This window comes from Mobula hypostoma, chromosome 1, assembly GCF_963921235.1.
Source record: "Mobula hypostoma chromosome 1, sMobHyp1.1, whole genome shotgun sequence".
In the NCBI taxonomy this organism is placed as follows: Eukaryota; Metazoa; Chordata; class Chondrichthyes; order Myliobatiformes; family Myliobatidae; genus Mobula; species Mobula hypostoma.
Window position 1 is genome coordinate 45,485,103 of NC_086097.1, and position 13,875 is coordinate 45,498,977.

A 13,875-nucleotide genomic window follows, 5' to 3' on the forward strand; every position below is an offset into this window, starting at 1 on the left:
TAAATGAGAAACTACGCACAAGTCTAACAAGAAACCAATGTGCAAAAGAAGACAATCCCTGTAAAGACAAAACAGAACTATAACAATAACAATAATAATTAAGTAAGAAAATAAATAATACAGAGAACATGAAAAAGGATCTAGTGCTTTCCTGGCGTATCTGAGTTGTAAATTCCTTGAAAAGTAGTCTGTAGGCTGTGGAATCAATACAGAGTTGATAAATAAATGTTCCTGAACCTGATGGTGTGAGATCCAAGGGTCTCTATCTCCTTCCAGATGGCAGCAGCAAGAAGGGAGCATTCCTGGACGGTAAGGGCTCTTGATGACGGATGCTGCTTTTATTGTGACAGGGCTCCTTAGAAATGTGCTCAATGCTGGGAGGTCTTTCCCTGTGATGGACTGGGCTGTATCCACCACTTTTTGCAGGCTTTTCTGTTCTTGGGCATTGATGTTTCCATACCATGTCATACTATCTAGTCAGGATACCTTCTTTCGTGTATCTATAGAAGTTCGTCAAAGTTTTAGATGAATTGAATTGACTTTATTTCTTACACCCTTTGCATACGTGAGGAGTAAAAATCTTTACATTACATCTCTGTCTAAATGTGCAATGTGCAATCATAGTAATTTATAATAAACAGAACAGTCAATGTAACATAGAAATGCACTTAAATCAGCATGAGTTAATCAGTCTGATAGCCTGGTGGAAGAAGCTGTCCCAGAGCCTGTTGGTCCTGGCTTTTATGCTGCGGTACTGTTTCCTGGATGGTAGCAGCTGGAATAGATTGTGGTTGGGGTGGCTCAGGTCCCCAATGATCCTTTGAGCCCTCTTTTCACATCTTCTTTGTAAATGTCCTGAATCATAGGAAGTTCACAACTACAGATGCGCTGGGCTGTCTGCACCACTCTCTGCAGAGACCTGCGATTGAGGGAAGTACAGTTCCCATACCAGGCAGTGATGCAGCCAGTCAGGATGCTCTCAATACAACCTCTGTAGTATGTGGTGAGGATGGAAGGTGGGAGATAGACTTTTCTCAACCTTCGCAGAAAGTAGAGACGCTGCTGGGCTTTCTTTGCTATGGAGCTGGTGTTGAGGGACCAGGTGAGATTCTCCACCAGGTGGACACCAAGAAATTTGGTGTTCTTAATGATCTCTACAGAGGAGTTATCGATGTTCAGTGGAAAGTGGTCACTCCATGTCCTCCTGAAGTCAACAACCATCTCTTTTGTTTTGTTCACATTCAGAGACAGGTTGTTGGCTGTGCACTAGTCTGTTAGCCGCTGCACCTCCTCTCTGTATGCTGACTCGTTGTTCTTTGCTGATGAGACCCACCACGGTCGTGTCATCGGCAAACTTGATGATGTGGTTCGAGCTGTGTGTTGCAGCACAGTCGTGGGTCAGCAGAGTGAACAGCAGTGGACTGAGCACACAGCCCTGGGGGGCTCCCGTGCTCAGTGTGATGGTGTTGGAGATGCTGCTTCCAATCTGGACTGACTGAGGTCTCCCAGTCAGGAAGTCTAGGATCCAGTTCCAGTGGGAGGTGTTCAGGCCCAGCAGTTTCAGCTTTCCAATCAAGTGCTGAGGAATGATTGTGTTGAATGCTGAACTGAAGCATGCGAACGTACGTGTCTTTTTGGTCCAATTGGGTGAAGGCCAGGTGGAGGGTGGTGGTGATGGCATTGTCTGTTGAACGGTTGGGACGGTATGCAAACTGCAGGGGGTCCAGTGAGGGGGGAAGCAGGGTCTTGATGTGCCTCATGATGAGCCTCTCGAAACACTTCATGACGATGGATGTGAGTGCAACAGGACGGTAATCATTGAGGCAAGACACTGAAGACTTCTTCGGCACGGGGACGATGGTGGCGGCCTTGAAGCACGTAGGAACGACGGCACTGCTCAGGGAGATGTTAAAGATGTCAGTGAGAATCTCTGCTAGCTGGTCTGCACATCCTCTAAGCACTCTGCCAGTAATATTGTCTGGTCCAGCAGTCTTCCGTGGGTTGACCCTGCACAGGGTTCTTCTCACATCGGCCACGGTAAGACACAGTACCTGGTCATTTGGAGGGGGGGTGATCTTTTAATCCTTTAGATCCTTTAATCTGATAATACCAAGGAATTTAAAGTTACTGATCCCCTAAGGAGTACTGGCCAATGAACCTCGATTTCTTCCTCCTGTAGACAATAAACAGCTCTTTGGTTTTGATGACATTGAGTGAGACGTTGTGGTGGAACCATTCAACAGATTTTCAAACTCCCTCCTACATTATGTGCCAGTTTGTCCCCACCTTTGATTCGGCCAACAACAGTAAACTTGAATTAGGCTTTTGAGTTGTACTTAGCCTGATAGTCATAAATGATAACAAATTGTGCTAATACAAACAGAAGTAAAGAAAAGAAATAACGATAATAAATAAAAAATGAGCAATAAATATGGAAAACAAGAGATGAAGAGTCCTTGAAAGAGAGTCCATAGGTTGTGGGAACGGTTCGGTGAGGGGGCAAGTGAAGTTGAGTAAATTTATCTCCATTGGTTCGAGAGCCTGATAGTTGAAGGGTAATACTTGTTCCTGAACTGGTGGTGTGGGTCCTGAGGCTCCTGTACCTCCTTCCTAATGGTAGCAGCAAGAAGAGCGTGGACTGGATGGTGAAGGGGCTTGATGATGGATGCTACTTTCCTGTGACATCCATGTAGATGTGCTCAATGGTGGGGAGGGCTTTACCCATGATGGGCTAAGCCATATCCATTACTTTTTGCAGGATTTTCCATTCGAGGGCCTTGGTGTTTCCATAGCAGGTTGTGATGCAACCAGAATCAGTCAGAATCAGGTCTATTATCACCGGCATGTGTTGCGAAATTTGTTCACTTAGCAGCAGCAGTTCAATGCTATACATAATATAGGAAAAAAATAAAAATAAAATAATAATAATAAATAAGTAATCAACTACAGTATATGTATATTGAATAGATTAAAAATTGTGCAAAAAAAAGAAATAATATATAAAAAAAGTGAGATAGTGTTCATGGGTTCAATGACCATTTAGGAATTGGATGGCAGAGGGGAAGAAGCTGTTCCTGAATCGCTGAGTGTGGGCCTTCAGGCTTTTCTACCTCCTACCCAATGGTAGCAGTGAGAAAAGGGCATGCCCTGGGTGCTGGAGGTGCTTAATAATGAATGCTGCCTTTCTGAGCCACCGCTCCTTGAAGATGTCCTGGGTACTTTGTAGACCAGTCAATACACTCTCCACCTTATACCTATAGAAGCTTGTCAAAGGTTGAGATGTCATATCAAAGCTTTGCAAACTTCTAAGGAAGTAGAGGTGCTACCATGCTTTCTTTGTAATTGCACTTATGTGCTGGGCCCAGGACAGATTCTCTGAAATGGTAACACTGTCAAATTAAAAGTTCCTCTCTTTCTCTGATTTCCTGATGAGGACTGATTCATGGACCTCTGGTTTCCTCCTCCTGAAGTCAATAATCAGCTCCTTGGTCTCGCTGACATTGAGCGAGATGATGTTATTGTGGCCCCACTCAGCCAGATTGTCAGTCTCCCTCCTATATGCTGTTTCATCACCACCTTTGATTCCCCCTATTACAGTGATGTTGTCAGCAAACTTGAATGTGGCATTGGTGCTGTGCTTAACCTCACAGTCAATATAAAGTGAGTAGAGCAGGGGTTTAAGCATTAGCATTGTGGTGCACCTGTGCTGATGGAGACCACGGAGGAGATGTTCCCAAGCCAAACTGACTGGGGCCTGCAAGTGAGGAAATCGAGGATCCAATGGCACAAGGAGATATTGTGGCCAAGGTCTTGAAGTTTATTGATTAGTTTTGAGGGCATAATGGTACTGAATACCGACCTGCAGTCAATGAATAGCATCCTAATATATGCATCTTCATTGTCCAGATGTTCCAGGGTTGCGTGAAGAACCAATGAAATGACATTTGCTCTGGACCTATTGTGACGGTAGGCAAATTGGAGAGGATCCAAACCACTCCCCAGGCAGGTGTTGATATGCTTCATGACCATCTGGTAGATGTACTTAAGTTCTACTGGACGACAGTCATTGAAGCAGTCTCTCGAATTATGCAAGTTAGTATTTTCGTTGTGGCTTTTGGTCTACTTTTGTTTCTTCTTACTTTTTTATTTACTAACTTTTTCAATAGCTTACCAATTTATAAACTTCCATCCCGATGTGAGCGTGTATGACAGCCCCAGGTATTTGCCAAGATGCTCGACCGCTAAATCGAATGAAGAATACAGTCCTGAAGAAGGATTTGGCCCGAACGTCAACTGTTTATTCATTTCCATGGATGCTGCCAAGTTGCTGAGTTCCTCCAACATTTTGTGTGCATTGCTGAAGAATACAGTGATGTTTTCCGACCGCTGATTTGGCAAAATAGGATTAAAACGTGAGTTTTCTCTAGTTTGCAGACAACCCCAGAGTCCAGTGATAAAGAATATTTACTTTCATCGACTGAGCTAGGTTAGGTTGATACGAGTCTATCTATGTGACAGGAAAATTGTCAGAAAGAGGAAAAATAACTTACTGTCGTAACTACATTTCTCTACTTTTACATAGTTTTATCAAATAACTTACACATAGTGGGAAGTATATTTCTTGCACGTCAAGCGTAAAAATAAAATATCATATTTTCTTTATTGAAAGGTAGTTTTTGACAGACATCTCTTATTCAATGCAATAATGCCTTACTGTTTTAAATACTGTTTTGAAATGATGTATTTGTTTTCTCACCGGTTACATTATAGTAGCGGTCATACCAAACTTCCACCGAGTACAAAGATACCGCAAGTTTGTAATACCATAATGAAGTAAAAATAAAATGTTGTGAATAAGAGTATATAGTATTTCATCTTTAGGTTGGAGAAAAGAAATACATTCTGCACATCAGAACTTAGATATTGAACATCAATGAGGAATTCTGCTTTGGAAATAAATAAAAATGTTTTAAATTATCTTTGGAGTTTTCTTCTAAAGAAAGGTGTAAATATAGTGTCTCGGCTGTCTTTACATGGTATAGGAGACAGAAGTTCATTTCTATGTCAGCGCCCGGCTAGCTCAGTCGGTAGAGCATGAGACTCTTAATCTCAGGGTCGTGGGTTCGAGCCCCACGTTGGGCGGTGAATTTATTTTCTTCGCTGCACAAGGACGTAATCCCTTTTTAAATTCCTGCTTAAAATTCACATTCATTATACGGACTGTATATCTAAATTATATTTTACTGTCATTATCTCTGCGGTTTTGAGGTATATTTTACAGGCATGTAACAACATGATGGCCCATTCATTATCATGTCATTCACGCTCACAACCGCGTGGGGCAGTTTCGGATTGGTGGTTCAGCCCCACATGCTGATTTCGCTTTTGGATCTCGTTCCGACAAACTCGAATCTTTACGACATCCACCTAATTTTTTAAGCTTTGCCGGCACCCGTACTCCGGCTTTCCGCCATGTTGTGTCAGGCTCCGTGACGTGCGGTTTTTTTTATATGGAGACGGATTAATCTTTTCCTTGCTGATTTGACGGATTTTTTCAGTTTAGCCTGCCTTTTGGAGATTATTTTCCCCATGTCAATCACGAAATAGTCTTCGGGGCGAAAAAATTGCGGACGGAGAAATTAGCGGTGCAGTTCCCGACTCGCTCTGCCTGAGCACGGACGCCAACATGGCGGACGAGGAGGAGAACAGCCTGACAACCGAGGACGGGGCTGTTACAGAACCGCAGCACGGCAACAGTCGTCTGGAGAGCCTAGCACATCAAGAGGCCACGTCGCATGTCCCCTGCGCCAGTGTGCCCTGCAAGCAGTTCGAGGTCCATTCCTGCCAAGTGTTGCCGGAATATGTTCAGGTGGCCGTGGAGGAAGGGGCGACTCAGGTGGTGAGCACGCTGTCCGATGATGGGGATGGACTCCTGAATGCTACCGGGATCTTGAATTCTTTGGGAGAGGCTCCTCCGTCTGTTGGCACCATGGCAGCGGTGAGTGCTGGTGACTTCGCCGTGGCCGAGGAGCTGGAAAGTATTTCTATCGAGTCCACCCCCAGCACCATTATTTACGTACAACCCGATGGTACTTTTGTGGAAGGCACTGGATTGACCCCAGAGGAACAACAACAACTGGTTGAGCAGTTAACAAAGCAACAAGGACTGGTAGAAGTAAGTGAAAGTGAAGCGGCTCAAATGTTCGGCAGTCAGCAGCAGCAACAGCAACAACATCATACACAATTTGTGCAGCATGTTGGGATAACGGATGAACTGCAGCAAGTCATCGCCCATGTTACTAAATCCCAGCAACATGCTGCACACTTCGGCAAAACCACTGCCGTCCATTTGAATTCTGAGCCTCCTGAAAATCAGGTACTACAGAAAAGCAGTCTAACTTCGTGTGTTGTCCCCGAAACTCGAGTGCTTCCAACAGATCAAAATCAGATGATACAAGTTCCTGTATGTAATTCTCTGATGCCGCAGGTGCAAACAGGTGTTCAATCAAGTCAGGTTGTCCATAGGATTGATTCGTGCAACCCAGCTCAAGTTCAGCAAATAACTATTTCTACTCAGTCTTCTACCGTAAACCAGCCTAGTCAACCTAAGATTCCAACGGCAGTTTCACAGCAGCAGGCTGCGTATACTCAACCATTGACGATCGTTCACAATGCAGCACGACAGTTGCAGAATGCTGCCCATCAGGCAGTCCTTCAGCAGAATTTACAACAAAGTATTGCACATGTACAACAAAAGATGGCCCCATTGCGAGTAACATCTTCGGCACAGGTATTTACAGGTGCTTTACAGACTAACTGAAATGAATTTTTTTCCAGATGCATTCCAATGAAAAAATCCGAAGGGTGGTCTTGCCATCTGTCAATAACTTAAAGGTATTATCTAACAATGTAACTGCACCTAGATAGGGAAGCAAAGAATGATGAAAATATTAATTAGACAGGAAAATTAGGGATAGTGGGAACTTCTATTATTATTCAAAAATGTTAACAAAATAAACATTGGTCCTACAGAAAGTGAGTCTTTAGAACATTAATATAAAAACATGAGAAATGGCAAATGAGGTATTTTGCATCAATCTTCTTGCTGGAGGTGCAAACAACAGAAAGAAATATTTGTTAATCAAGAATTGAAAGGAAGGGAGGAACTCAAGATAAATTCAGTTAATAATGAAATGGTACTGAATAACTTGTGGGGGGGGGGGAAGCAGGAAGACAGATTATATGGACTTAGATCTTAGGATCTTAAAGTACCTGGTGACATAATTGATACCTTGGTTTTAATTTTCAAAACTTAAATTTCATGGTGATTCTGTTAAGTTGGAAAAGGGAGTCAGATGGAAAATAGGAAGGTTCAAGCTAATCATCTTGATATTATCTTTGAAAACGAAAATGTTCCAAGCTTAAGCTGCTAATGATATTTTAACAGGGAACTTGGAAATCGAGTTTGCCCAATTTATAGGAGTTCTTTAAAGAAGTTACATATATGGAGGATAAAGTGAATGTACTATACATAGATTTCCGGATAGCATTTGATCAGGTGCTACATCAGTAGTTATTTCAGAAAGTCAGAATCAGGTTAATATCACTGGCATATTTTGTGAAAGTTGTTGTTTGGCAGCATCAGTAGAATGCAATACATTAAAAAGCTATATGTTACAATGAGAAATATATAACATCAAATAAGTTGTACAAAATGAATGCAAAAATGTGAGGTAGTGTTCATGGGCTCACTGTCCATTCAGAATCTGATGGAGGGAAAGAAGCTGTTCCTAAAACGTTGAGTGTGTGTCTTCAGGTTCCTGTGGTTCTCCTTGATGGTAGCAATGAGACGAGGCATGTCCTGGGTGGTGGGGATCCTTAAAATGGATACTACCTTTTGAGGCATTACCTTTTGAAGATGTACTCAATGCTGCGGAGGCTAGTGTCCATGATGCTGCTTTTTCCAATTCTCTGTGCTGTTACCCCTCCATACCAGGCAGTAATGCAACCAGTTAGAATGTTCTCCATGGTATATCTGTAGAAATTTGCTACTCTTTGATGGCAAACAATCTCGCAAATTCCTAATGAAATATACTCTTGCTGCCCCTTCTTTATAATTGCATCAGTATGTTGGGCCCAGAATAGATCTTCAAAGATGTTGACACCCAAGAACTTGAAACTGCTCCCCCTTTTCACTGCTGATCCCTTGAGGAGGACTGGTGTGTGCTCTCTCACTCTTCTAAATGCCACATATAATCCTAGTTGTCCAGCCTTTCCTCATATCCAAGGCTGTTGGGAGACTGGCATGGATAGAGGATTAGCTGGCTGATGGAAAATAGAGGAGCGTGATTGTCATTTTCTGGTTGGCATAAAGTAACAAGTGCTGTGTCTGAGAGTGGTGCAGGGGTTTAAGTTTTTACAGTTTATGTAAATGATTTGTGTAAAGGCATGAAAGATATAGTTGCTAATTTTGCAGATGATGCAAAGAGTGGCAGAATAACTTGTGAAGAGGACATCAGGCTGTGTGTTAACTGAGAGGATAGAGGCTCTGCAAGGGAAGTATAATGTGGGAAAAATGTGGAATTGTCCATTTTGATAGAAAAAAAATATCTACCTAGTTAATGAAAGTCTGTGGCGCTCCAAAATGCAACGGGATCTAGCTATCCTATGCTGCATGTACAGCAGGTAGTAAAGAAACTTAACAAAGACATTGTTGATAGGAGAAATGAATACCAATGGAAGGAGGATTGAGACTATATCTAAAATATGTGTTTAGTATTGATCTTGGGGGGGAAAATGCAGATTTCTTGGAAATGTTCTGAGAAAGCTCAGTAAGTGGAAAGGGAGGGTTGTCTTGTGAGGAAAAGCTGGACAGTAAGGCATATATGTGGCATTTAGAAGAGTCAGAGGAGACTTAATTGAAATAAGATCCTGATGGATGTGGTGAGGTTGTTTGTTCCTGGGATAAGCTGTAAAAATATTTTAAAACACAAAGTTGACAACTTGTTAAAGAGTAAGGGCATTAAAGGTTACCATGAGTAGATAGGAATGTAAAGTTGAGATTACAATTAGATCAGCCATTATCTTTAAATGGCAGGACTAGAACATAGAATAGTACCACACAGGAACAGGCCCTTCGGCTCATGATGTCTGTGTCTAACATTATGCTTAATTAATCTACTTCTGCCCACACATGATCCATAGTTCTCCATTTGCTGCATATTTTTGTGCCTATCTAAAAGGCTCTTGAATGCCCTACCACCCCAGATGGTGTGTTCCAGGCAACTACCACTCTTTGTTCTTTCAAAAAAACTTACCCTGCAGATCCCATTTAAATTTTTCCCCTTCACCTTAAGCTATGTGTGGTAGTATTCAATATTTTTATGCTGGGGAAAAGATTTCCGACTCTACCCCTTTCTGTACCTCTCATAATTTTATAATGTTTCAGTCACCCCTCAGCATTTGCTCCAAAGAAAACAATTCAGATTTATCCATCCTTTGCTTATAGTTAATGCCTTGTGATCCAGGACTATCCTGGTTAATCTCTTCTGAACCCTCTCCAGAGTCTCCACATCCTAACTGTAATGGGGCAACCAGAACTCCATGCAGTACTTCAAAGTTTTGTACATAATTTGCTGTCTATTATGCTCCATACCTCTAGCAATGAATTCTAGCATGCCATATGCATTATTTATCACTCTATCTACTTGTCACTTTCAGCGATGGACTTGGCTCCAAGAACCTTCTGTACATCATGCTGTTTTCTTGTCATTAACTGTATATTTTCCCCTTGCATTTGACCTCCCAAAGTGCAACACCTCACACTTGCCATATGTAAGAGATGCTAGCACTGACTTCTGTAGAACACACTGGTCACAGACCTCCTGTCAGAAGAACACCCTTTTGCCAATGCCCTATGTCTTCTATGGGCAAGCCAATTCTAAATCCAAATGAGAAATCCACCATGGATCTCTTTATCTTGATTTTCCTGGACAACATACCATGAGGGACCTCGTCAAGTGCCATACTAAAGTCCACATATATAACAACCACTGTGTTACTTATAGTCATAAATTACCTTGGTCACTTCCCCAAAAAATCTCAATCAGATTTGTAAAATGCATGCTGCTTGGATTGATGGGATTGAAGGTTCATGTGCTCTGTTTGCATAAAATGTAAAACATAATTCTGTACTTTTGTGTTATCAGTACAATATAAATCTTGCCTTACTAGATTCCAGAATATTAAGTCTAAAATGATCGTCACTACAGTTTAATTTCCCTTCTATTTTCCCCTTTTCATTGAAAATAAAAACTTATAAAACTTAATAACATGTCAGCACATGCCTAAGAGATTGACCTGCATTTTCTGTGCCATTAATATTTACATTGCTTTTGAAGTACAGAGTACCATGAAAATAAATTGGAATGATCTGATTTGCTATTCATTCATGGGTAGAGAAACTAATGCTCTATGCATTCACTCTGAATCTGCATAAGGCGCTCCAGAAATGGGATACAATTTACAGAGAACTGCTTGTGGTGGATCATGCACATCCTTTTGGTTGGCCAGAACCCTGGGCTAAAAGGGAACCACAGTTGCTAGTAATTAAAATAAAACATGTATATTCACCAAGATGAAGGTGGAATGTTTCTGGTACCTTTATCAAATGTTGCTAATTTGGATGATTTATGAGGAAACTGGTTTTAATGATCAAAATTCCTACTACAATGCTACTACAATTATTGGAACAACTTCACACCTGAATTATGATATGGACTTTGCATTGTTGATTACTAGTATTATTAAGTGTAATTCCTTTATGCACTTATTTCTTACAATATGTATAGGACACGGATTGTAAGACTTCCTCATCAAATGGGCAAGTTATACAAGTTGTCTTTAGGATGATTATTTTTAATAATCTGATTTTTTTCTAAGGTTGTTTCAGTGAGACCTGGAAGCAGACTCTTCAGCCCACACTAAAGGGACTCTTTACACCAATCCCTCATTAATCCCATTTCTTTGTATTCACCCCATGTTCCCATCAGTTCCCCACATTCACCTACAGGGCCAGTGTACAGTGACCAAGTAACCTACCCACCCCCACATCTTTCAAAAGTGGGTGGAAACTGGAGTTTGCAGAGGAAGGTCAGTCATTCACGAGCAGAATATACAAACTTCAAGCAGCTAGCAGGATTGAACCCGAGTCTCCAGGCCTTCAAGGCTGCTGGTCTGGCAGCTGCACCATTGTGTTGCCCATTGTAGAGTAATATGACCTGAAATTTTTAATAAAATGAGTATAGCATAAAATCCAATGAAATGAAAAACTATTTGAATGACTTTAACTAGTAATTAAAATTTCCTGAATTCTGTGAAAATAAAGTATATAATAGGAAAAATGAATGATGCACTGGTGATGAAACACTTGAATTGAGATTTGTAGCCAAATGGGATTTTAAAATTGAATTGATTCTTTTGTCTTTGCATATCTTAAGATAAGGTTTGATGTTTGTTATTACAAAGTTGGGATTAAAGCAGGAGTAGGCCATTTGACCCTTCATGCTCATTTTTGCCATCCAAAAGATCATGGCTGATTATTCCCCCTGTGCCACTTTACTGCAGTAACCCCATATCCCTTGATTGCCTTAATATTTAAAATGCTTGTTGATCTGTCTTTAACATATTGGGGATTGAGTATCATGCTTTACCTGCAAAGGGAATTCCAAATACTCATCACCTATGTGTAAACATTGCTTTAAATCTCTCTAGTAAATGGCAGATCTCTTACTTTGATGTAATAACCTTTGGTTTTTTGATGTTCCAGCAAAAGGGAAATATAACCCATTTCTACTTTGTCAAGCCTCAAAAGAAGAGATATACTTTTTTATTCTTTAAAATGCAGGAATATCTAATTGAAACCCAGGTTGCCAGTTCATAAAGTTGTAGCTGCGTTAGTGGACAGGCGTGCTGTTTGGTTTATAACTTTATTCCACTTTGTCACTTGCTGGCTGTTAACTGTCGCAACCATTTTAACTAATTTAGAGTAAAATGTACTAAATGATGGAGGAACTCAGCAGCTCAAGCAGCATCTAAGGAAAGAAATAAACAGCCAATGTTTCAGGCTGAAACCCCTCATCAGGTCTCATTTTATCCTTAACCCACAGCAGTTGAGGCTAATTTCCAAATCTCGCCTCACTCAAGATTCCAGAATGGAATTGTTTAGGTCACTGCTGCTCAATCACTCTTTGAATGAGCATGCCATGATTGCGAACAGTAAATGCCAGTAAATATTAACTTCTTTTTGCTTTCTTGCAGCATCAACTAGATACTGTTCAAGTTCACATTCAAACTGTCCCATCCCAAGAGGAGAAAGATAGGCCGATGCCACCTTTAGCAGTAGTGCAGCCTAAAACAGCAGCATCCAATCAGGTGGCTAACCAAAGAACAACTGTATCCGGAGGAGTTAATATTTCTGGACCTCAGATCATTAGAATACAGCCTCTTTCAACCACTGGGTCACAACAGTATATTTTGCACAGCTCTTCAGAACCTCCAATTCAACTACTTGTTCAGCGGCAGCCTCCACCACTTGCACCTGTAAATTCTATACGTATGATTCCTGGGGTAACCATCAGTGGTCAGTCTGGCATTTTCACTAATACTGTAAGTACCACAATAACTACTTCCACAACAGCAGTAGCAAATTCAATTTCTACTAGTCACGTGAAGAAGCAGGAAATTAGTGATAAATCAAAGGAAAAAAAGCCTGTGAAGATCAAAACTCGATCTGGTCGTATATCGCGACCTCCAAAATACAAAGTTAAAGACTACAAGTTCATCAAGACAGAAGATTTGGCAGAAGGCCATCAATCTGATTCAGATGACTATTCTGAATACAGTTTTGAGGAAGAAGATGTGAAAACAAAAATAGATGATTCAAGCCTTTCAATCCCTTGTTCATTCAAGCCCAAAAAGTTTAAGTGTGACACGTGTGAAAAGTCTTACATTGGAAGGGGTGGGTTAGCACGACATTATAGACTCAACCCATCTCATGGAGAGTTGGCTTCTGTCATTGAGGAACAGAGAACCTCTGTGAGCAAAACCAATGGAGATGTGATTGTTGGGGACACTGGAGGAGGTGGTGACAGAAATGGCACAATAGTTGATGGACTAGAGACACAATCTGTAAATACTGACACTACATCTGTGATGGTGGGGAGCACAGACCTGTCATCTCAAGACGTTCAACAGGTATGTACTGATAACATGGTATCCAGAATTCCTTTCCTGAAAGCGCTGATATATTGGAGTTCGTTTCCAGGGGTGTTGCTAGTCTTTAACATGTATTGCTCAAGCAGCCATATTTTTATGAACACCTGAGATTAGTATTAGCAGGGCATCACAGCAAATTCTCTCTTTATCTCATTTTTTCTTGCATTTGGTCTTAAGGCAAGAAACATTTCAGCTAGCATTCACTGGTAAGCAGTGTGCCTTCCAAGCATTTTCATGCACCGAGGCCTGTGTTTGACAATATTGCAACTTGAGTTAACTTGTCTAATGCAGGATGGATAACTTGGTGAATTTCCAAACTAGGTGGTTAATTAATTGAGAAATTAGCACTAAAGATAGTTTATTACTTTCGGATTACTGTGAGGTACAATGTAATTTGTTAAGTATATATTAAGAATAAAAGTTTGGCCAGGTGGATTCAGAATTGGCTTGCCTGCAGAAGGCAGAGGGTCGTGGTGGAGGGAGTACATTCAGATTGGAGGATTGTGACTAGTGGTGTCCCACAAGGATCTGTTCTGGGACCTCTACTTTCTGTGATTTTTATTAACGACCTGGATGTGGGGGTAGAAGGGTGGGTTGGCA

The 13,875-nt window shown here is 41.2% G+C and overlaps 1 protein-coding gene and 1 non-coding gene across 2 annotated transcripts in view; both read left to right on the forward strand.

Annotated features, from left to right (window-relative positions):
- Positions 1 to 5,069: 5,069 nt before the first annotated feature.
- trnak-cuu (transfer RNA lysine (anticodon CUU)) lies at positions 5,070 to 5,142 on the forward strand. Its single transcript has one exon. It is a non-coding gene; the product is annotated as a tRNA-Lys (tRNA).
- A 327-nt stretch (positions 5,143 to 5,469) lies between these two features.
- znf839 (zinc finger protein 839) overlaps positions 5,470 to 13,875 on the forward strand; it is a 38,812-nt gene continuing 30,406 nt past the window's right edge. Inside the window, exons 1-2 of the mRNA XM_063047476.1 lie at positions 5,470 to 6,790; positions 12,319 to 13,254. Coding sequence (XP_062903546.1) covers positions 5,687 to 6,790; positions 12,319 to 13,254 — 2,040 coding nt within the window. The 5' untranslated portion in view covers positions 5,470 to 5,686. The remainder of the gene's footprint in view (positions 6,791 to 12,318; positions 13,255 to 13,875) is intronic.